At 35.7% G+C, this 22470-nt stretch overlaps 1 protein-coding gene across 1 annotated transcript; it reads right to left on the bottom strand.

Moving 5' to 3' along the window:
* Positions 1-1278: 1278 nt before the first annotated feature.
* Positions 1279-22440, bottom strand: BBS5 (Bardet-Biedl syndrome 5). The gene is made up of 12 exons (XM_049887392.1): positions 22295-22440; positions 20016-20098; positions 15735-15800; positions 14553-14602; positions 14287-14414; positions 11677-11812; positions 8753-8848; positions 5831-5893; positions 4115-4249; positions 3618-3701; positions 2607-2630; positions 1279-2455 (listed from the first exon to the last, which is right to left on the bottom strand). The coding sequence occupies exons 1-12, from the start codon at positions 22351-22353 to the stop codon at positions 2354-2356; spliced, it is 1026 nt and encodes a 341-aa protein (XP_049743349.1). The 5' UTR covers positions 22354-22440; the 3' UTR covers positions 1279-2353.
* Between the last annotated feature and the right edge of the window lie 30 nt (positions 22441-22470).

Here is a 22470-nt window from a genome sequence, read left to right as displayed (position 1 = left end):
TCATTCTACAAAGAATTTGTAGCATTAAATTATCAAATTATTCAATTTATTCACACCCTACTCATTCTACAAAGAATTTGAGCTGGCAAAAAAAAAAAGGAAAATAAAGGCAAAAGATGAAAAGGAATTATCAAGACCAGAAAAAAACAAAACAAAAAAACCCAGAAATAGAAAGTCAAGGCTAAAGAAAAAACCCATACACCTACAAATACGATCACTAAAGATAGTCTACAGTTTTACGTGTTGAAATGGTAAAAAAAAAACAGATGTAACCCCATGGGAACAATGTTATCAGCTGAGCACAGCACAATCGGAATGAAGAACCACATCACTGTAAAATTTGGAAAACAAGCCTGATGAGAAAAAAATATATATAACTGGAATCATAATGTAAGCTGTTGATTGTAATAGAATACCATACTAATTATGGAATGTAGAAGTCATGATATGAAAGAAAATATATCTTGTTTATATAAAGATAAACCCTGTTGCCAAGTCGGTTCTGACTCCTAGAAAGCCTAAAGGACACAGGAAGACTGCCCCATAGGGTTTCCGAGGGTATAAACCTTTACAGAAGTAGACTGCTACATCTTTCTCCCGCAGGGCGGCTGGTGGGTTCGAACAGTTAACCTTTCGGTTAGTAGCCAAGCGTTTAACTGCTGTGCCACCAGGGCTTCTTTGTATATAGATAACATTGTATAATTCTTCATGAAATATGTTGTTACATAATCATGTTGTCATATTTCCTAAGCTCAGTGGGACTGCAGGAACACAATAATTTCAGAGGCTGGTATTCTTAAACCTGCCCACAAGAATGTAAGTTTCATGAAGACAGGGATTTTGGTTTTGGTCTGTTTTGTTCAATATTATAGCCCCAGCACCTAGTGAGTACTCCATAAATATTTATCAAATGAGTCAACGCTCCCAGACCAGGGAGTTATATATTTTTAAACTTTAAGGTCTCCATCCATGAGTAACAGTTTTTCTTTTATTTTACATCACAGTCAAGTCAATGGTACTGTCAGCTGCTAAAACAACAGCTGAAAGAAGAGCTCATTGACTCTTTTTCCATTTATAGATGCCACTAAAGGTTTTAACACACTAGAAAAAACTACCAGCTGCTCCCTTGTTTAAACAATAAATGACTCATTTCTCTCTACATGTTACACCTAACATTTGAAAAGATTAATGAGTCAGATACAAACAGTACGATATGACATTTGAGATCATTCCTTAGTACTTAGCAATTTTATAGTTTCTTTTGCTTGAAATGTAGTATTTAAATTATATTCTTGGAAGTATATTTTATTTCTGACTCGAATAAATTTCTCAACCAACCAATTTTTCCTCACATAGGTTGTTTATTATAACTCCCTCCGTTAAAAATCTAGGAATCATTCTGTATTTAAATGATGAAACCAATTTATAGCTTTTATACATTGATTTTTAATAAACCCAGGGTAGTCCATGGGTTGTACTACATGTCCATGGTTATACATACAGTTGCATTTTATTTTAGATGTTTTTATATGCCCACTCCTTTCCCTCCGGAGAAAAAGTAGGCTGATTTGGCTAATTCCAATGATTTGACAAATGTTCCTTACAATGCTGCTTTACACTTAAGCAGAGACAAAAAACAGTGAATGATGCCAGAGAGGTCACCAACTTAACTAAGAAATCAGAAAATAATACCTATTTTTTAAAACTTCAAGGAAGTTACAATGAATGCAAACAAGGAGAAAATCAATACATATTACAAAATAAATGTATTACTGCCAAAACTATATTTAAATTACTTATAAAATACTGCCCAAAACTTTACATAATTTTTAGTTTTTACAAAAATGGTCCCCCTAAAGATGACAGGCTTAAAAGTCATCATTTTGATTAGAGTTGCTTAGTTGCATTTTATTAATTGCTTATCACATTTAGAACTATTGTGATAATATATTTAAACCAGATTTTTATAATAGAAAAGCACTATTTTGATTATTCTATAGGAATAGTCTTATCCTTTGAAATAATACTTTTCAAAACATTAAACGGTGCTACTTAAGTTCTTTATTAAACCCAACATGATACAGCCATTCAGAATCCACAAATTAACAGTTTACAAATATTATATACAAAATAAACATATTCACAAACTAGTACATTTCAATGACAATTTTAAACATAATTTTTAGAAAACTGGCAGTAAAATCTTAGATAAATGAGTTTTCCCTTCAATCATTAAGAAACTCTTTCTTAAAGCTTGTTCTGTAAATATAAAAACTATACTGTTCCTTAAACCAGGCAACTAGTATCTTTAATCTTGAGATATCTTTAATTAGAAATCCAGTTCAACTCAAGATCAACTCATTACTTCCCAAAGTCCCTGTAGGGTGATTCCATCCTTCAATTTCTCTATTGCAAGCCCCAGTTCTTCTGAAAATACAGGTTCACGATCTTGTTGCTTTTTAGGAGGTAAGAGGATGAGATAGGAATAGAGGGGGGGAAGGGCAAGGAAGAGGAAAAAACAAAAAATAGGTTTCACATAAGTTTGTGAATACTAAATGTTAAATACAGAAATTTTTTTTCATATGTTATAGGTGAAATGTCCTTACCTTGTTGCCATCAGCAAAATAAGCCTATGAGAAAAAAAATTTTCACATTTATAATATCATACTCAACATATAATAACAGACCACTAGGCTAAGGGACAGGTAACTAATTTACAGAACGATTTTGTAAATGTATTTCTCATTCTCTTACTGTGTGTCTAATCTGTACCATTCTGGTGGCAGAATTCACTTCTGACAATCATAACTAACGTCTACAAGAGTTATGCTTTAAGCTCTAAAAAATATGCATTGTAATTGATATATAATTGGCATTGTTAATTTGAAATGAGATAAAAAAGAATGACTTAAAAGCTATAAAATGTCTTCCCTACTTCTGGTTTAGAAGATAATGCTGGCAAACAAACAAACAAACAAAAAACCCCTAAGCAATCAATCAGTACTCCAAAGTATCAACAAATGCATATAACTGGAGGCAGAAGTAGTTTATAATTAAAACTTTTCATACAATTTCATAGTTTTATTTCAAAATATTTGTTTCCAGAGAGTTATTCTGGTTAGATTCACAGACCAAAGTATGAAGAAAACATTTATTATTATTACTGCTATTATTCTGGCTATTAATTAAATAATACCAATTTGGAAACAGGAGAGTTCATTATCAAAGGCATGTCCTTCTTAAAAAACTATACCTAAAAATTAAAGATTAATTATGGAAACTGTAGATTTTAAATTAATTATAATTTTTAACATGTTTCATTATTATAAGGTTTGAGAAAACTTTTCATATATCTGAAATTCTCTGAATAATTGTGTTCCCAAACTGTTTCCCAGCTTGATTAGTTAAAAGTATTCTTACAAGAGAAATTCCCTCATTTAAGGAAAAAAAAAAAAACAAACTCTAGAACTCATGTTTAAGATATTCTGAAAAGTCTCAAGTTCTATGGTATTCTGCAGACTAAAACCATTATCTAATTAAACACGACTCAGATAATTTTTTTTTTTTTTCAGATAATACCCATAAGAAATTCAGTGGCTTTCCTTTGTGATGCTCACCATGAAAGCGTCTGTGTGATTATCGGAGTCTATTTCTACGTCATCTTGAATTTGTTCAACTGTCAGAGCTTCAAGGGGCTGTGGCTGAAAATTAGTACATGTTAAAATGCATCAAAGATACAATATTAGTTAAACCATTTTATTATTTATTTGAGAATTTCCCTTACCTACAGTAACTACTCGAGTCCTATAAAAATCACTGCATAATTTATATTTTTCTATCAAAACCAACTTAAGTAATAAAATTAGGAGACAGGCTGCTAACCTACATGGGCAGGTATAGAGGGCAGGCATGAATGATGAAGCAGCCAATTAGGAGACAGGTGGCAGGTACAGATAAGTGATGGTGTAGGGACTATGCTCACCAAGCAGACCCCATGTTCACTTTGATGTAAATGGTTTAAAATTAAATTGTACACAATGTATTTAGATCTGAATCTGACAGATTTATGTAAAAGCAATTCAGCAAACTCTATTTTACATACTGAACAAATTACCTTTTCTTCCATCTCATAATCCACTCCAAATATAGGACTGGCAGAATAGACTTTGTGAAGTGAATTGATTTCCTTAACTGATTCTTGTAGTTTTTCCACAGGATCTATTTTAAAGCCAAGAACATATCCTCCACTCTATAAGCAAAATATAATGAAAAAAACAAGTCTAGGAAGAACACTATTTACGTTGTATGATAAACCATAGCTTTAACTGTTCTTATTTGAGAACATAATTTGAAAATTGATTTTTTAAACTAAACTTTTTATTAGAAAAATGCCAAACAGAAACAAAAATAGAAGAGTACAAGGAACCTCCATTAGCCATCATCCAATCTCAACAAGTAACAACATCTGGCCAGCTCTGTTTCATCTCTAACCACCCCCACCCCCAAGACACATATTCAGCATTATTTTGAATCACATCCAGGTCATATCATTTCATCTGTAAATATCAAGCTGATCTTTTAAGATTAAAACACATACACACACACACTGAAGATTGTGAAGACCAAGTGAGCTAAGTTTTTCTTCAGCTAGGCCTTGAAAGAAGGAATATACTATACATTAAAAAAGATAGGCAACAGCCTGAGGCTATCTCCTTGAAGAATTAGGAAAGAAACTTGACCACAATATGTTGTTGGAGAAGAGCAAGTATTATATCCCCTGCTGTGGTTAGAAAAAAATGAAGGAGCATACTGTAATAGGTAAGAGCAGATGCTTTGGGTTAAGAGCAGAAGCTTTTGAGTTCAAATTCTGGTTCTACAATTACTGTGTGATGCTGGAAAACATACTCTCCTTAACCTTTTTAAGCCTCAATTTTCTAATCATAAAATGGTTATGAAGTTGAATTAAATAACACGTATGACACTTCATACAGTTCTTGGTACATAGAAGGTACTCAGTAAATGGCAGCTACTAATAATCTACAGGCCAGGGGAGAGGAAACATTCATGTTTAAATATAGAAGTGTTTCATAAACAAATAAATGTTTTCTTTAAATGTATTTCTGCAAAAACTTGGCATAGCAGTTTACAATTAGATAAAGGAAAATCACTTATCTGTGAGAGTATGAATCTCAAAGTGTGTGTGTGTGTCTGTATCTATCTGAGTTTCTCAAAGGCAGTCTTGGGAATGAGTAAGACCTGGAATCAAAACCTAGCCATACCACTTTCTAGCTGTGAGATCATGGGCAAGGTTTCTAGCCTCTCTAAACGGCAGGTTCCCTAACTGTAAAATGGGGAGAATATAGTAAATGTGGAGCCCTGGTGGCACTGTGGTTAAGAGCTTGGCTGCTAACCAAAATGGCAGTAGTTCAAATCCACCAGCCACTCCTTGGAAACCCTATGGTGAAGTTCTACTCTGTCCTATAGGGTTGCCATGAGTCGGAATCAACTCAACGGCCCAAAGCACCAACAATGTAAATGTATCATAGAGCTGTGTAAAGATTAAGATAATGCATGGAAAGCGCTTAGCACTTAATACTGTCAGTAATAAAAATAATGATCATGATAATATCTGTGCCAACAACAACAAAAAAAGCAGGATTCTTCCTATGGGGGCAATTACTATAAAACTTCAAACGCGCATATAATTTCATATTACAGCTAATATTCTTCTTAGTTGTAAATTGGTTCTATGTAACTAAAACTAAAAATCTAGACTGTCACATAGTTTTAAAAATCAATCAAAGACTAATAAAAGTATAAAGTATCTTACCTGCTGAGAGCTTTCTATGACAAGAGCTAAACCAAATTTTGAATCTCTGATCTTTATTGAACGCTAGATGTAAAATGAAAGAGAAAAAAACTAATATAAGTGTGTAAACTTACACACAGTAACAAGTGGCATTTAAAGAACATTCCTTCCTTCATTACTCTTCCACAGAGGTAAAGTAAACGAACTAAGACTCGTACTGAAAATAGGTGGCAGATTATAAGGCAATAAAAAGATATCTCTGAAATACGGACAAAATGCTCTGACTCAAATACCCCCGAGAGTCAACAACTTATCTGAATATTTTAAATAAAGGACCAGCAATCTTTTAGTTAGTCAGTGTCTTTTGTGGCTCCTAAGGCTGGGCTAGTTTTGAAGAGTCACTTTTCATGTCTCCCATTATAGGAGGCTAAGTTCTTACAGAAACTATATTCCAACTTTTTTAAAAAAAAAAAAAGAAAAAGTTTACGAGCGTTCAGTTACTACATTCATCATTTTTGGCAAGTTTTAAAGACAAAAACACAAAAATACTAATTTCATTAGTAATTAAAAACTGTAAGAGTGCAAATGTATTTAATTTTTCTGCATAATGATACAACATAAAGGTAGTATGCACAAGTATTTTTTGCCTTTCCAAATTTTAATAGGATATCAGATAAGGCTGGGGTAGATCAAACATAACTAACATCAAAAGGTAAACGTAACATGAAGGTTAAGCTTGATCAGCAGGTGATGGACAGTGACAACACTGGCCAGGGAGGAGGAAGGGGTAGAAGCACAATGGTGGGCAGGACCTACAGAAAGTACTTGTTGGCAGAGAACCATGGAGGTCTGACATTATGACCAGGAGACCAAAATATCAAAAAATAGTAATCTGTGGTAAGTGATGGCATACCACACTTCCAGAGAGATGGTCATTAAAAGCTGAAACAGAGTGAGAAAAAGAAAAGGAGACAAAGCTAACTGTTATAAAAACCTCGCCTTCCATCTAGATTCCTTCACACCCTACCAGGAGTACACACAGAGACAGTTAAGCCACAGAACATTAGCACCCTGGCTGTCAATAGGGAATCTAACCAGGTGATTGTCAGTGAAACACAGGCTGATTTAATAGAAACCAGCAGAAGTTGATATATGTCTATATGGGTGTGGTCACAGCAATGGCTGAGGCCTGGAGCTGAAGTTAGAATATGACTGCTGCAGTGACAGACTGTGATGATATCAGATTGCAAGTTCTTTGGGCCAGGCTGAATTCATTCCAGAGGTCGTGTTTGGCAACTCTATTCTTAAATAACAAAAAACATCCTATGTGAAGAACAGAAAGCACAGGGTTGTTTACTACTCAGTAATTATTCAGCATAATAGTTAGGCAAGCTATAACACATATAAACGCAATATAAAAAAGTAATGAACAATACATATACCAATTTATCAAACTAATCTGTAGAATCTGCATGTTATGCCTTTCCAGTCCTGATCATAAATTCCTACATATATTTCAGATGCAGAAATAATTTTATTCCTGTTAGATTCTATGATTTTCTGTTTAATGTGCTGCTTCTCCCCACCAGACTGAAACCTCCTTGATGGCAGATACTGTGGACTGGTTGATGATTTTCATCATTATATCTCTAGCACCTAGCACAGAGTAGGTGCTCAATATTTGACAAATAAAGGAAGGAATATCAGATTATTTTAAAGTAACTCAAAAATCAACCAATTTAGTGAAAGATGATCTTGAGAATATTATGCAAAGAATTATCCTTCTGATAGGCCAAGATTTTCTTTAAAAGAAAGAAAGACATTTTTCAGATATTGCATACATTAAATCTACTCAATAAATATTCAGTCTTAAAACTACTTTTACCCTACAAAAATGGTAATTAGCACAGGATAACATCACAGGATTTTCATTAACCATTTTTATGTTCCATCTAATTTGCACTCAAAACAAACCAAACCCAGTGCCGTTGGGTCGAATCCAGTCCAACTCATAGCCACCCTATAGGACAAAGTAAAACTGACCCCTAGGGTTTCCAGGGAGTGGCTGGTGGATTCGAACTACCGACCTTTTGGTTAGCAGCAGTAGCTCTTAACCACTGTGGCACCAGGGCTCCACTGGAAAAAAAAAAAAAAAAAAAACCAAACCTGTTGCTGTTGAGTCGATTCCAACTCATAAGGCTCCACTCCACCCAAAAAACCTACAGTCCTGTAAATAGCTACTTTACATAAAATGAAACTCTTCAGTTTATTGGAGTTTACTGTTTATTTCACTGAATCACACACTTACCATAGCAGCAGCAGAGTAAAAAGAACCATCTTTACCTACTCCCCCCCAAATTGGTTTCAGCTCTTATTCTGGATTTTATTAGCTTTCACTGAGCTTACACTAAAAGCGTTATCACTATAAGCCATCTTGGCTCCTTTTCAGTAAACCTGTAGTATGAATCCAGTGTACATTACATGCTATATTTGAACACAATGAAATCAGTCCATTCATAAAATTAATGAATTCACTCTGCCTTTAAAAGGTTTTGGAGCAGAAAGTAACAAGAGAGCCAAGATAAAAGTGACAAGAGAGCATGCTAAAGCCATACCAAGGAACCAGCATATGCTTGCCTCATGGAAAGGTTATGGAAAACTTTAGTAACTAAAATCCTTTGAATAGAGTCCAACTATTTTAATTTTTAGAATCCAGCATATTTTTTCTCTTAATCTTGAGATGATAATGGTGCTATTTCCCTTGAATATAAATGCAATCAGGTGTTTTCTATATTGAAATATTAAAGTATACTTTCAGCTAATAACTGCAGCCACTTCAAAAGGAAGAGAGTGAACTCACCTAATCTCAAAAGTCCTGTTAACTGTTGAACAGAAATTATTTATTCTACGTTAAAATAAGGTCACAAAAATGCATGTACTTACAATTTGCAGATATGGTATACTGACATTAAAACTGTCATTCATATTTGCATGCCACACAATTCTTACATTGGTAATAAAAAAAGTTCCCAAATTTCCCTGTTAAAGAGAATAATGAGAGATGTATCAACAATCATTTGTTTGGATACTTACTCTTTATGTTCTAAAAACCTGAATAATTCTGATTATCACAGTAGTAGACAATACCATAATTGATACAATACAGTATCAACGAGTTAATCATTCACTGAATGGCAGTAAAATTAGATAACTCACAGCATGGACTCTGGAGTCAGACTCCTAGTCATTATACCATCAGTACTTAACTAATTGTCTGACCACAGGCAGATTTCTTCTTGGTACGTTTTTGTCAAATGTAAAGTGGAGATTTTCTTAAATAACCTAAGTAAATAAAGCCCTTAACACAATGCTGGGCATATAATAAGCATTTTTAAGTGTTAGATTTTACTATGATTATTATTCAAAATCTGGGATAAGAGAAGGCAAAGAAGTTATAGTAAAAGAGATACAAAACACATGTGATAACCCCCCCATCAGTCCACAAGAGGTATTTTACGGCTCTTCATCACTACTATTTAGATCAAAACTGTTCTCCAATTACACATGACCCCTCAACATCAACTCACAATTATCCAGTATGATAGCTAAAGGGTCTAAAAAATCCTCGAGACCTAGTAACATGGCACCAAAATTACCATTTATTTTTCATTCTCCACTTTACCCCTACATGCTCAGAGGAATTTTCTTTAAACTCTGAGGTTGGGCATAAAGCATTAACTCACAATTGAACCCAGAACCTAAAAAGCCCTTTTCTGAGACGACCAGATTTGAAACATCAGAAAAGGAGTCTTGTTTACCTACCACTCGCATATACATACATACATATACACACACACATACATACATATTTTCTCCCTCCACTCTTACCTTGCGAGCAATTGTTATACAAAAAAATTTAGCCCCCCATTATTCCTGTCCCAAGTCTCATTAATTAATAGTGGAATAATTCATGTTCTTGTTTCCTCTTTAGGAAAAAGAGAAGAATGTGCAAAATTCCTAAAGACCTATTAAAATGATAGATGAGCACATTTGTTTTATTATTTTTCAATAAATCCAAGTTAGGTTCACAATAATATTCCCAATTTTCAATAAAATGGTATCTCTAATAATCCCAAACATCTATTTAATTAATTAACTAAAAAATGGCACTTGAACAGAGTTATTCTATCTCTATCCTTATAAAGCCTATAATCTAATGTCAGGGTACAGATAAGCTATATATTTTAGAATAATAATAACTTAGAGTGGTAATTGTTAAGGACAGGCTACATAACCAGCACACAGAAGGAAGCTTTTGGAATGTAACATCTAAGCTATGACCTAAAACAGGTTAGCACACTATGGCTTGTGGGCAAATCTGTTCTGGTATTTGTTTTTGGTGTTGGGCTGTAAGCTAAGAACGATTTTTACATTTTCAAATGGTTGAAAGAAAGTAAAAAAAAAAAAAATTTGTGACAGATGAATACAGTATGAAATTCAAATTTTAGTGTCCATAAATAAAGTTTTATTAGAATACAGTCATGCTCATGATTTTGGGTATTGTGTATGGCTGGTTTTGTGCAACAACGGCAGGACTGCAACAGAGACTGTATGCTCTTCAAAGTCTAAAATACTTACTATAAGACCCTTTACAGGAAAAGTTTGCCGACCCTGACCTAAAGGATGAGAAGGAGTTATTCAGATGGGGAGCTGTCTATGTTCTACAGAACCCTTACCAGTTTAAAAGACATTTTCAAATGAGCAAAGGCTATCAAATCTTCAAAATTTAACCACATGTTTATGATGTTTAACTAGCAATAAGCTCTTCATTGAAATGCTACAGATTTATCACAGAGGTTATTAGTCTAATCTAAGTTGTAACACACACGAAGGCTGGAAACTTTTAGTAAAATGAATTTTTTTCTAGAAATAATGCATGCCTTCTACATTTGTTTGCCAACTGTGCCCCCCCTCTGCGAGGTATTTTCATTAAGTGAGCTATACTAATTTTTTTTTTACAGCAACTTGTAAAAAAATATTAGCATAGCGGCACTTATGAAAATATCTCATGGAGGGAGGACAAAGTCAGTAAACATGTAGAAGGTGCATGTTATTTGCATAAAGATACAGTACTTATTTCAAATATAAGTTGCTAACCTATATAAACAAATATATGCATGCAAATACATATGTGTATATATATATACACACACACACATACATATACATATATTTCCCCTGACAAAAATGAAGAGTTACAATAATGGATTTAAGAGACATCAAATCAATTATGTATTTAATTCCCTAAAACCAAGATTAACAACTATTGAGTGGTGGTTGCACAGCATGATTAATGTAATTGATATCACTAAACCGTACACCTGAAAAATGTTGAATCAGCAAATGCCGTGTTATGTATCTTTTCACAATTAAAAAAAATTAATAAATAGCATGTAAAAAAGAAAAAGACCAGACTGAAAGGCTTCTGTGACTGTCTATACCATGGTCCTCCTTCATTAGCATTAGCAATCAAGAGGTAGAAAGTAGTGTGGAAGAGTGTGGCTCTAGGGCGAATGAGATATACGAGGTCACGTAACTCTTTTGGGCCTGAGTTTCTCACCTATAATGAAGGTAGGCTGAGCTAGATGATCTCTAAGGTCCATTCCAGCTCTAAATTCTATGTAGACCAAAGTTGTTAAAAAGAGTGCAAAGCCATAAAAATATGAAAATCAGAATATTATTTCATGTCAAAAGCTAAAATGCTAATGTAATAATTAGAGTTGAATGAATATACAAACTCAATGAAGAGTGGAAAAATGACCACCAAAGCACTGTCCCAAAAGGTTCATTAGTTCTTTGCACAATACCTGATCACTGGATAAATTCCATACTCCATTGATTTTATCATATACATGTTCTTGTGGTAATAATCTCAGTTGCTTGTTTTGAATTAACGCACTTCTCAATTTAAAATCACGATACATTTTAGATGTTTCATATGCTCTATGAAAAAAGAATAAACAAAAGGTCATCCCAAACTGAAAATGTGGTTTTCGTAGGTTATGTTTACTTAACTATTAAAATATAGTGTTGTTAGTATTTATGTATATCACACAATTAATATGGTAAATTAAAGAAATTTTCTTTACAATAGATTCTGCTAATTAGAGTTTTTTGTAGATTTTCATTATTTGTCATTTTGGTATATATCTCAGTAATCTATTTTTTTAGATTTTATCTCCGTAATCTGTTTTTTTAGATTAAAAAAAAAAAAAGATTTTTTTTTTTTTTAATTTTTAAGGCAATATGTACCATACAGCACAAATAATAGCAAACAGACTTTTCTCGCTAAACAAAAACAATGATTACACATACAAAAAACCAAACCCATTGTCATCAAGTTGATGCTGCCTCACAGCGACCCTATAGGACATAGTAAAACTGCCCCCATAGGGTTTCCAAAGAACGGCTGGTAGATTCGAACTGCTGATCTCTTGGTTAGCAGCTGTAGCTCTTAACTAATGCGCTACAAGGGCTCCAACTGCACATTATTGACAGGGAAATTCCCTCCCCCTGCCCCGCCATCAAAATGCTTCTCTTTGTTTTTTCACCTGTTTAAGGTAAAAATACCATTATTCTTTTGAAAAAATTACTCTGATTACTTTTCTCACGGCAACCTGGAAATAATACTAGGCTCACATCTATCTCTATATAGAAAATGACAATGAGTCTATACCAACTCCAAAAGGGAAACTGTGAGTGTGTATGCGTGACAGCGTGTGTGTGTGTGTGTCTGCATGAGAGTGTGTGTAAAAATCTTCATGACTGTTTTCTTTCTGTTTCTCTTTGATAAACATTAAATACAGGAAAAAAAAATTATGGTTAACTTTTGATTAGTTAATTCTAATTTTACCCCAAGGAGCCCTGGTGGTGCAATGGTTATATGCTGGGTTACTAACAGGAAAGTTGGTGGTTTGAACCCACCCATCGGCTCTGCAGGAAAAAGACCTGGCAATATGCTCCCATAAAGATTATAGCCTAGAAAATCCCACGGCACAGTTCTACTCTGTCACATGGGATCAGTATGAGTCACAAATTGACTCGATGGCATCCAACAACAACAACAATTTTACTCCATATAAAAACAGGCTACGTTATGCCTTAGTAAGAGTAATAAAAGGATTTTCTTAGCTTTAATAATTTTGTAATTAATTTATATAAATTGTAATATTCATTGTTAAACTCTAGTTTTTACTTTAATTAACCTAATATGTAAACTGTGAAACAGCAGGATTTGAGCATTCTGCCTATATATCTCAACTTGGTTTAGTGCTGCTACTACCAATACTTAAACCTGTGGGAAAAAATGGAAGCTATACCGTAAATTATTTAGGGGGGAATACTTATATAACATTTTCATACTACTAAATGAAAGCAGCTTTCATGTTCCCTTTAAAACTTCATTTCATAGCACATCTCCATGGAAAATGAAACGAAGAGCTGAAGTACAGATAGGTATATGCCGAAGAGAATGGAAAACGTGTTCACATAAAAATGTGTACGTGAATGTTCTTAACAGCATTATTCATAACAGCCAAATGGTGGAAATAACCCCAATGCCCATCAGCTGAAGAATGGATAAACAAAATTTGGTATACCCACACAATGGAATATTACCCAGTCACAAACAGAAATGAAGTACTGATACATGCTACAACATGAATGAAACTTGAAAACATTAGGCTAAGTGAAAGAAGCCAAACACAAAAGACCACATATTATATGATTCCATTTATATGAAATGTCCAGAATAGACAAATACATAGAGACAGAAAGTAAATCAGTGGTTGTCAGGGGCTGAGGGTTGTCAGGGGAGTGCACAACGACTGCTAACCAGTATGGGGTTTCTCTTGGAGTGCTGAAATATCCCAGAATTAGATAGTGGTGATGGCTGCACAACCTTGTGAATATACTAAAAACCACTAAATTATGTATATGTATGTATTTGCCTGTCATTTTAGCCAAGCTTTTTTAAAAGAAATCATAGTACTTAGAACTGATTAAAAAAAAAAAGTGAGCAAGCTAAAGTAGTGAAAAGAAAAGAATTTAGCAAACAAAAACAAAACAAGGAAATTCTTTACAGAAACCTCCCAAACATGCTTTCTACTGCTAGAAAATAACCTTTTTTAATTAATGAATTATCTAACTTGGTTATCTACAATGAATAAATTCTCCATGACAGCTATTTTAATAGAATCCTCAGTGGAAATTTTTATAATTCTTCTGTAGTCTCATGTGTTCTATAAATACTTTCGAAGTGTTTATCAAATGATAATGAAATGTGTTCTAAAGCAGTCTTCAGAATATTTTACAACGGAGCTTGGAGGGAGACTGCACACTTTAAATTTTATCTTCTAAATATTTGTATCACAGAATTGCTTTAAAAATATTCAATAATCCATAAAGTATTACTATACCTGTGTACTGCAATCACAGAAGTAAAAAGTCTAGGACTTCCAGGAACCACATTTGTAAATATAAATTCAAAACGAGTACTGTTACATTTTGTTAGGATATAAAGAGCTTCAGTTTGGCCTCGTAATTTCTGTAAGGACAAATTCATTCACAAGTTCAGATTTTAAGATCAACTCCTCACTTACAGTGAAAACATGAATGTTAACCTCAAATAGCTACTGTTTCTTCACTATACATATACATTTCAATAAGATTTTTTCAGACTTACAGAGTTAGCAGTCCTTGTTGTAATATTCAATATGCAGTTGTAACCAACAGCTAAAATTCAAAATCAAAGAATTTAGAGAACATGATACAGTAAATTGAGAAAAAGTATTTTGCTAAAAATCATATATACATAATTTTTAAGTTTTAAAAACTGAAGATATATAAGGACAACTTTTTAAAATGTTTATGAAATAACTGCAAATTTAAGTTAAATAATTAAAAGAAATAGAGCCTCAATCTGCCTCCTTGAACAAAAACATTCATAATATGGAATATAAGAAGTTTGCTTCTCTAAAACCTCTACAGCATTATTTATTGAAAATTTTAGCACCACTAGAAAAAGAAAAAGTCTAGCTGGATAATCTAAAATACTTCAAAAAAATAAGTGAAACACCATTTAACACAATAAGTTTTATTAGAATTTAGATCTCCCTTCTTTGGGATTATAGGTAGTCCCTGATTTACGATATATTTGAGTTATGACCAACCACACTTCTTCTGTACATCTTATCCTTGGTGATAAGCACTACATATAATCTTGCAGTACGTAATTTGCTGATGTTAACATTCTCAGGTGTTCACTTGCAGATGTTCAATTTTTTGATTCACTGTTCAAAACATTGCCGTAGAGCAGGCTACGTCCTGGTCTGCAATGAAGCTGGTGTTGGGAATCATAACAGATAGAAAATTGGGCAACATTCAACTCTTAACGACATACAATTGAACTGTGCACGAGACCAACAGCTGTTATGACTTCTACTTCATTGTTACAACACTGAGGCTGACTTCAGTGTAGACCAGGCCTACAGTGTGATCTTATTTAGTGTTTCATACCATAAGAACCACCAGTTGTTAACCTGAACTGAGGTATTCCACTTACATCAGAACCAACCTACAACAGAGTCATGGGAACAGAACCTCTTCATAAGTCAAGTACTACTTGTTCTAGAAACAGGTTATGGCAAATTGTCGAAAATAAGCAAAAAACATAACAAAAAAACTTACAACAAAAGACAATTATTCAGTGTAAAAGCCCTAATCTCATATAGAATTTCTGAAGTTTTTATAAATTAAAGCCATATGTCATGGTATAGTTTTTCAGTATCACAAGTCACAGTGCAAGTATAATAGCTCACCTGACATAGGGTTTTTTTCTTTAGATTTATCTAACAAAGATACTTACAAAGATTGACTCTGGGTAATGCCAAAGAATGCCAGATGATTCTTAAATTTGTTACTAAGAGTCTACCTAAAAACAAATAAACAAGCAAACAAACCAAAAAAGAGGTTAGCTTCAGTAAGAACCCATTTTTGTAGTATACCATGAAGTGAACATGGACTGGATGTGCCCAGTATCAGCAGCAACATCGAAGATGTTTTCATATATTTATTAATTCAAAATATTTATTGTGTGACTAAATCCTACATAAGGTATACGATGCATGATTCATAATCTCTGAGAAACAAAATCTGAGCATTACTAAAGGGATACAAGTAATCACTGCCAACAGCTTGGCATGACTCAAACTGACCAAAGAGAAAATTATGTACTGATCTTTCATCTCAGTAGCAGCTGCTTTGGGTTCCAGGTGGTCATATGTGTGCAACTGAGAATGGGTATGGGACAGTATAATTACAAAGCCACTCATTTAAATCACCCTTTTCAAAAAACTCTCCCATACATACTCATCCCTGCTGTGAGTGCTCTCTTAACAGTTTTCACTTATGTGAGCCATATATACTTATACATCCAATTTTGCTATAAGCAAATTTGTCTTTTTTGCTCATATGAAGTTATGGCCAGACTGAAGTCTATTTAAGGCTTTGTGCTTTTCATGCTTAGCATCAAAGTGATGTTGATCTAATATTCCGTGTTCTTACATTAAAACATAAAGTTAGATAAACTTTATTACTCAAAGTGTATCCTATGGAATAGCAGTGCATCATCAATGCTCCAAAGAAAAAAAAGTCAAATAAACCTGAGGATGGTGAACTATGTTGCAAAGAATTACAATACGATCAGCACGTTAAACTCTTTGAGGTATCCTGAATTATAAAACTTGCTTAACTTTTGAAGCATACATTAATATTGAATATACCATGGACTGCCAGAAGAATGAACAAATCTGTCTTGGAAGAAGTACACCTAGAATGCTCATTAGAAGCAAGGATGGCGAGACTTCGTCTCACATACTTTGGACATGTTATCAAGCTGGACCAGTCCCTGCAGAAGGACATAGTACTTGGTAGAGGGCCACTGAAAAAGTGGAAGACCCTCAACGAGACAGACTGACACAGTAGCTGCAACAATGCGCTCAAGCATAACAACCATCGTGAGGATGGCGCAGGACTGGGCAGTGTTTCCTTCTGTTATATATGGGATTGCTGTGAGTCGGAACTGACTTAACGGCACCTAACATCAACAACTTTAACACACATTTCTCCAACTAATTATATAATTCTTTTGATTAGTAATCATAGGCCACATATATGCTCTCTTCCTTGAAAACCCTTAACCAAAAAAAAGACCAAACCCAATGCCGTTGAGTCGATTCCGACTCATAGCGACCCTATAGGACAGAGTAGAACTGCCCCATAGAGTTTCCAAGGATTGCCTGGCGGATTTGAAGTCCCGACCCTTTGGTTAGCAGCCATAGCACTTAACCACTACGCCACCAGGGTTTCCTGAAAACACTTAGAATGTCTAATATCAGAGAAACTAGGCCTGCATGCATACTGGAGTGACATGGGATGGTAAAGGAGGTTCCAAAAATAAAGGAAGGCATTCTCCAGGAAGACTGTGGAAAATCACAGGATGTGTCTGAAGAACAATAAGTAGCCCAAAACGGCTGGAGGGTAAGGTTCACACACAAAATCATAGAAGACTGGGCATTGCATCTATCAGTCAGGGTTCAACAGAAAACAGGTGACATACTCAAATGAGGACTTAGTACAAATGTAGGGGTGGGGTGCTGGGAACAATAAATGTCATTGCAGCAGAAATGTCACCATCCCAGGACCAAAGTGACGGGGGAAGGGAGCAGTTACCGAAATATAGAAGGAGCAAGATTCCTGCAGAACCGACCATTTTGAGAAGAAAGGCACAGCCAGCCTCTCTCTGGGGAGAGTCAGAATAAATTCCCTGACCTCACTCTCCTGACAGCATTTGATCTTCTGCCATGGCTCTCTTAACAGGAAGCAAGAGGGCACAGGAGCTCTTATATGTAATCTATACAAGTCATCTTCCCAGGGTAAGGGGAAAAATGTGCAGAAGGTTGCTGGACCTGGAGTGACAAATGGAAGACAGCAACAAATGTTTTTTGTAGCCAAACTAGAAGTTCTTCAATTCTGGCCCCAGAAATCTGAACTAAGATCTATTAGTAATGGAGGCAGTGGAATGGGCTATGGATTTAGAATTAGGATCAGAGAGGACGGAATAATTTTAAGAAAGGAATAATGTAACTGTTGTAGTTTAGGGAGCAATGTAGGCAGTTTGTTCATTAGTTACTAGCTATGTGACTTGGAAAAGTAAAGTAACTGCACTGTTTCTCAGGTTCCTCATTTGAAAAAAAGATAATAGCACCTACTTTGTATTTTTTGTTTTTATGATTAATATTATTAAATAAGATTATACATATAAAATATTTAGAACAGTGATTGGCAAACAGTAAATACAGATAGTCCCCAACTTATGACATACTCAAGTTACGACGAACTGCACTTAGAACTGTCCGTTGGTTTTTTTTGTACATCTTGTAGTTAGTAATACAAACTACGTACAGTGTTGCAGCATGTAATTTGCTGGTGTTATCATTCTTGTCCCAACCCCCAAAGACAAATACAGATCAGATTTATAAAGATATCGATAACAAAAGGCAACAATAACAAAAACTAAAAAAAAAAAAAAAAAAGAGGTATTAACGTCAGAACCAACTTACAATAGAGTCGTCAGAATGGAACCCTGTTATAAGTCAGGGACTACATGTATTCAAAATTCTAACTGCTATTATAATTTTTTAATATTTAAATTCTTTACAAACTCGGTTTAACGACTTATTTTTATTTTTGTTTTTGTAGATACATTGGTTTACGTTTTTCTTAGGTCATTTCATCTAGGCAACATTAGTCTCTGCAACGGGGCTATGAGCCCAGGATAGCTGTTGATTTATCTATTAAAGGATCTCAGAAAAATTACAGCAGCAAAAGTCTTATAAAACCACCTACCAACTCTGTCAACCTCTTTTTCTGCTCTTGGTACATCTCCTGTAAGTCTCTGGGATTCTTATGCTGCCTTTTTCTGCTGAAGGGCCATTCCTACAGCTCCAAACCTAGTGTTATTTTCTCTCTGTTCTACCCAAACACCACAATATAGCTATCCCTGTTTCCCCTAGTTTCCCAAATGCTGAAATAGAGCTGTCCCTGTTTCATTCAGGGCTTCAGTGCATGAAGCTAATCTGATAATTTCATGTCAGGGCATTTACAGTTAAAAATGGATTAAATATGCCAATCTTCTGGGGTATTTCTAGTTTTAACACAGGGTTTCCTGAACTGGCAACGACTTAACTTGGTCATTCTCAAACTGCTAGAAGAGAGGACAGGGAGATGGCTAGAAGGCAGGATTCTCCTTCCCTTTTCCATCTCATCAGCCAGAAGCTCTGTAACCTCCTATAAAATTTCATTTGAACAAAGGTTTCTGTGGTGTACGCGCACACAGAGAATTATTTTTATTAGGAAGACTTCAGGCACTGTAGTGAGGATTTTTGGCGAGAGAGGCTTTTTGTCCTCCCTACCCCAAAGTACGGAGCCCTGGAGGCTCAATGGTTAAGAGCTCAGCTGGTAACTGAAAGGTCAGCAGTTTGAATCCACCAGTTGCTCGCTGGACACCCTATGGGGCAGTTCTATTCTGTCCTATAGGGTTGCTATGAATCAGGACTGACTTAATGACAACGGTTTTGGTTTTAGTTTTTTACCCTGAAGTACAACTACAGAATTTGGTACTCAATGCATATTTGATGAGTCAAAAAATGTTCTATTACCCATAGTTTTTATATGGACTGGTGGATGGAGTATTACTTAAGAGTTCTTACCAATTATAAGACCCACCAACCTTGCCCTTGGCTTCCTCAAGTTAATTCAAGTTTCATCAAGAGTAGGGCCATCAGAAATACCTACTGCCTCTTACAAACAGGGCTCCTGGGGTTTTAACAGTCACACTGGATACAGGTGATGTCAGAATCGGCACTTATTGAAAGACCAGAGTTTTGAGGGAGAACCTGTGTTCCCTAGCTACAGGTTTAATACCTATCCTTTCTTCAGTTTAGGTCTGAGAAAAGTCTTATGTGGATTTAAGACTCACAATTATATTTTCATATAACACTGTTTCATACCTTATTCTCTAGCAAATGTGATATAACATTTGTAAAATAAGCCAGAAATATAAAATACATTAGAAAATTGTACTTACCTCTATCCCCATTATTTCCTTTGGTATCTTCAATTGAATCTAAACAGTCAATAAGGACTTCTCCAGGTCTTGTTTTCATTTGTCTAAAATAAACATAAAGGCTTTAATTTTATAACTACAACTATACCTGCTTACAATCTAGTTAGGGAGAGAAGAGACATATGCATATAGAATAGCCAACAGTACAGATGGCACCATAACAAACGAGTAACAAGGTCTGCAAGAACTTCATGAAGCTAGAGATCAGTGAGGCCACCTGGAGTAATCCCAAACCTGAAGAATTGGATTTAGAGAAATAAAATGAAGAGAGAGGAGAGTCCATGATTAAAGACCAGGAGTAAGGAATTCTAAGAGCCTGAAGAAAGACTGGCCTGGCTGGGGAAGAAGACCAAGACTAAGAGGTAGTGAGAAATACGACTGGATAAGTAAATTGGTACTGGATTGTGGAGAACCTTGGATGCCAGTCTGATAGGTCTGTGCCTTATCCTGTGGATAATGGAGAATTCTTAGAGGTTTCTGAGTCAAGGAAAAGAGATCAGGCAGTTAAAGAAGAAACAGGTTAAAGAAGAGATACATTTAAAGCATCTTTAGGACTTGCTGAACGATTACATATAAAAGACAAAAGGAAATGAAGAATAGTTTGCTGACTAATACAATGCATCCTAGAGGGTCAAAAACAACTTGCAGAATATCTGGTAGAACCTTCTAACACTCTCTATATGTAACTGCCCAACTCAATTATCTATTGAAAATACAGATATGATCGTATCACTTTCCTGGTTACAAGCCTTCCACGTCATTCTACTGCCTTGGTAATGACCAAAATACTCAACGTAGCATTTCACAATCTGGCCAATCCACCTTTCCATTTGTATCTCCATCCTCTCCCTGTCACACACCCTGCTTTGTAGTCAGTGAGGTTTATACCTCCAAAACTCTGCTTCTAATGAGGATTCTCCACCCTTACTCTGCCCCCACAAGAATACTCTCCTCTTGTCTACCCTGACAAGGCCCTGCCCATCATTCAAGGCCCAATTCAAATATTTCTTCTGTGAGGGCTTCCCCAGGCAGAATTAACTGCTCTGTCTTCTATGGTCCCCAGTTTTTATGTTTTCAGGATGGTATTTACCACATTTATTATAGTTAGTTGTCCATGTATATCTCCTGCACTACATTAGGTATGGGTATGAGGGTGTTTTTTATGAGGGTGTGTGTGTTATTTCCTATGTGTTGTATCCCTAGCTATCAATACAGCGACTAGCATATGGTAAGCATTTGATAAATGTTTAATAAACTAAAATTTTTAATGGGCCTTATTTGGATTAAGAACCCTTAAGAATGACAGAAAAAGTCAAAGAACGTGTACAATATATAACTATGGTTTATAATTTTACAAATTCTCTTCCTTAGAGGATCTAACACCATGTTAGTGCTAGCTCTTCAGCCACAACGAAGCCTGGGAAATGCATTAAAACTTCATTTTTCCATCTGAGAAGGTGCTGTTCATGATCGGGAACTGTAAGAAGTGGCTACGAAGCTCCGTGTGGCTAACCCAAGAACTTTAGCTTTGCTGTTTTTTTCTCAACACTGAAGATCCTAAAGGGACAGGTTTTGTTTTTTGTTTTTCCTTTTTCTAAATCATTTGGACAGAAAGTTTCTAATCATACCCTCTTTAAAGTGTAGGGAAAAAAAGGTATTTTGCATAAACAAGGTATCTGAGAGATTGCAAAAGGGAGCTCTTTCTTCTTATTAGTGATTTAGATGAATAACTAGGTGGAAGCTTACCGTGGGCATAAAGTTTCAGAGTTTAGAAATTCTGGAGAATGCTTCCTCCCACATCCTTCATTTTACAGCTAAGACTCAAGCTTGGAACGGTGAAGTCACCTGTCCAAGGGCCCACTATCTGTCGTTATTCCAGACCTAGATTTAGAACCCTGGTGTCCTGAGTCCCTGCCCTATGTTCCTTCCACTACGCAAAACTGACGCCTCAAGCCTTCGGTGGCCCCGGGCCGTGTTGAGTAGCTTCCCAGAACCGGGCCAGGGATTGCACTGGACCGAAACTCGATCATCTAGATGTTCTGCTATGCCGCCGGTCTCTGCAGGGCCGCAGTTCCCGGGCCAATCTGGGTACTCCCGAGGTGCAGACACCCCGAGCAAATTCCCTCCCACCCTCGCTAGGGCGGCGAGCGGCGGGGCCGCAAGCCCGGCCGGTGAGTCCCGAATGCGCGGCGCAGCGCCCTCTGCAGGCTACAGGCCGCTGCGGAATCCTGGCGACTCACTGTGAGGACACGTCGAAGCGGACGTCCCGGTCCTCCCAAAGAGCGTCCAACACTGACATGGTGATTGCGGCCCGTGGCGGACTGTCGCCACAGCGGGAGAGGCCGAGCCGCGTCTCGCTGGCTCCAAGGCAACAGGCTGCGTCCGTCACGACGTCTACGGCGAGAGCAGAGACCCA

This window comes from Elephas maximus, chromosome 6 (assembly GCF_024166365.1).
Source record: "Elephas maximus indicus isolate mEleMax1 chromosome 6, mEleMax1 primary haplotype, whole genome shotgun sequence".
NCBI classification, from domain to species: Eukaryota; Metazoa; Chordata; class Mammalia; order Proboscidea; family Elephantidae; genus Elephas; species Elephas maximus.
The sequence above is the reverse complement of the archived record's forward strand: the minus strand, read 5'-3'. Positions and strand labels throughout refer to the sequence as shown.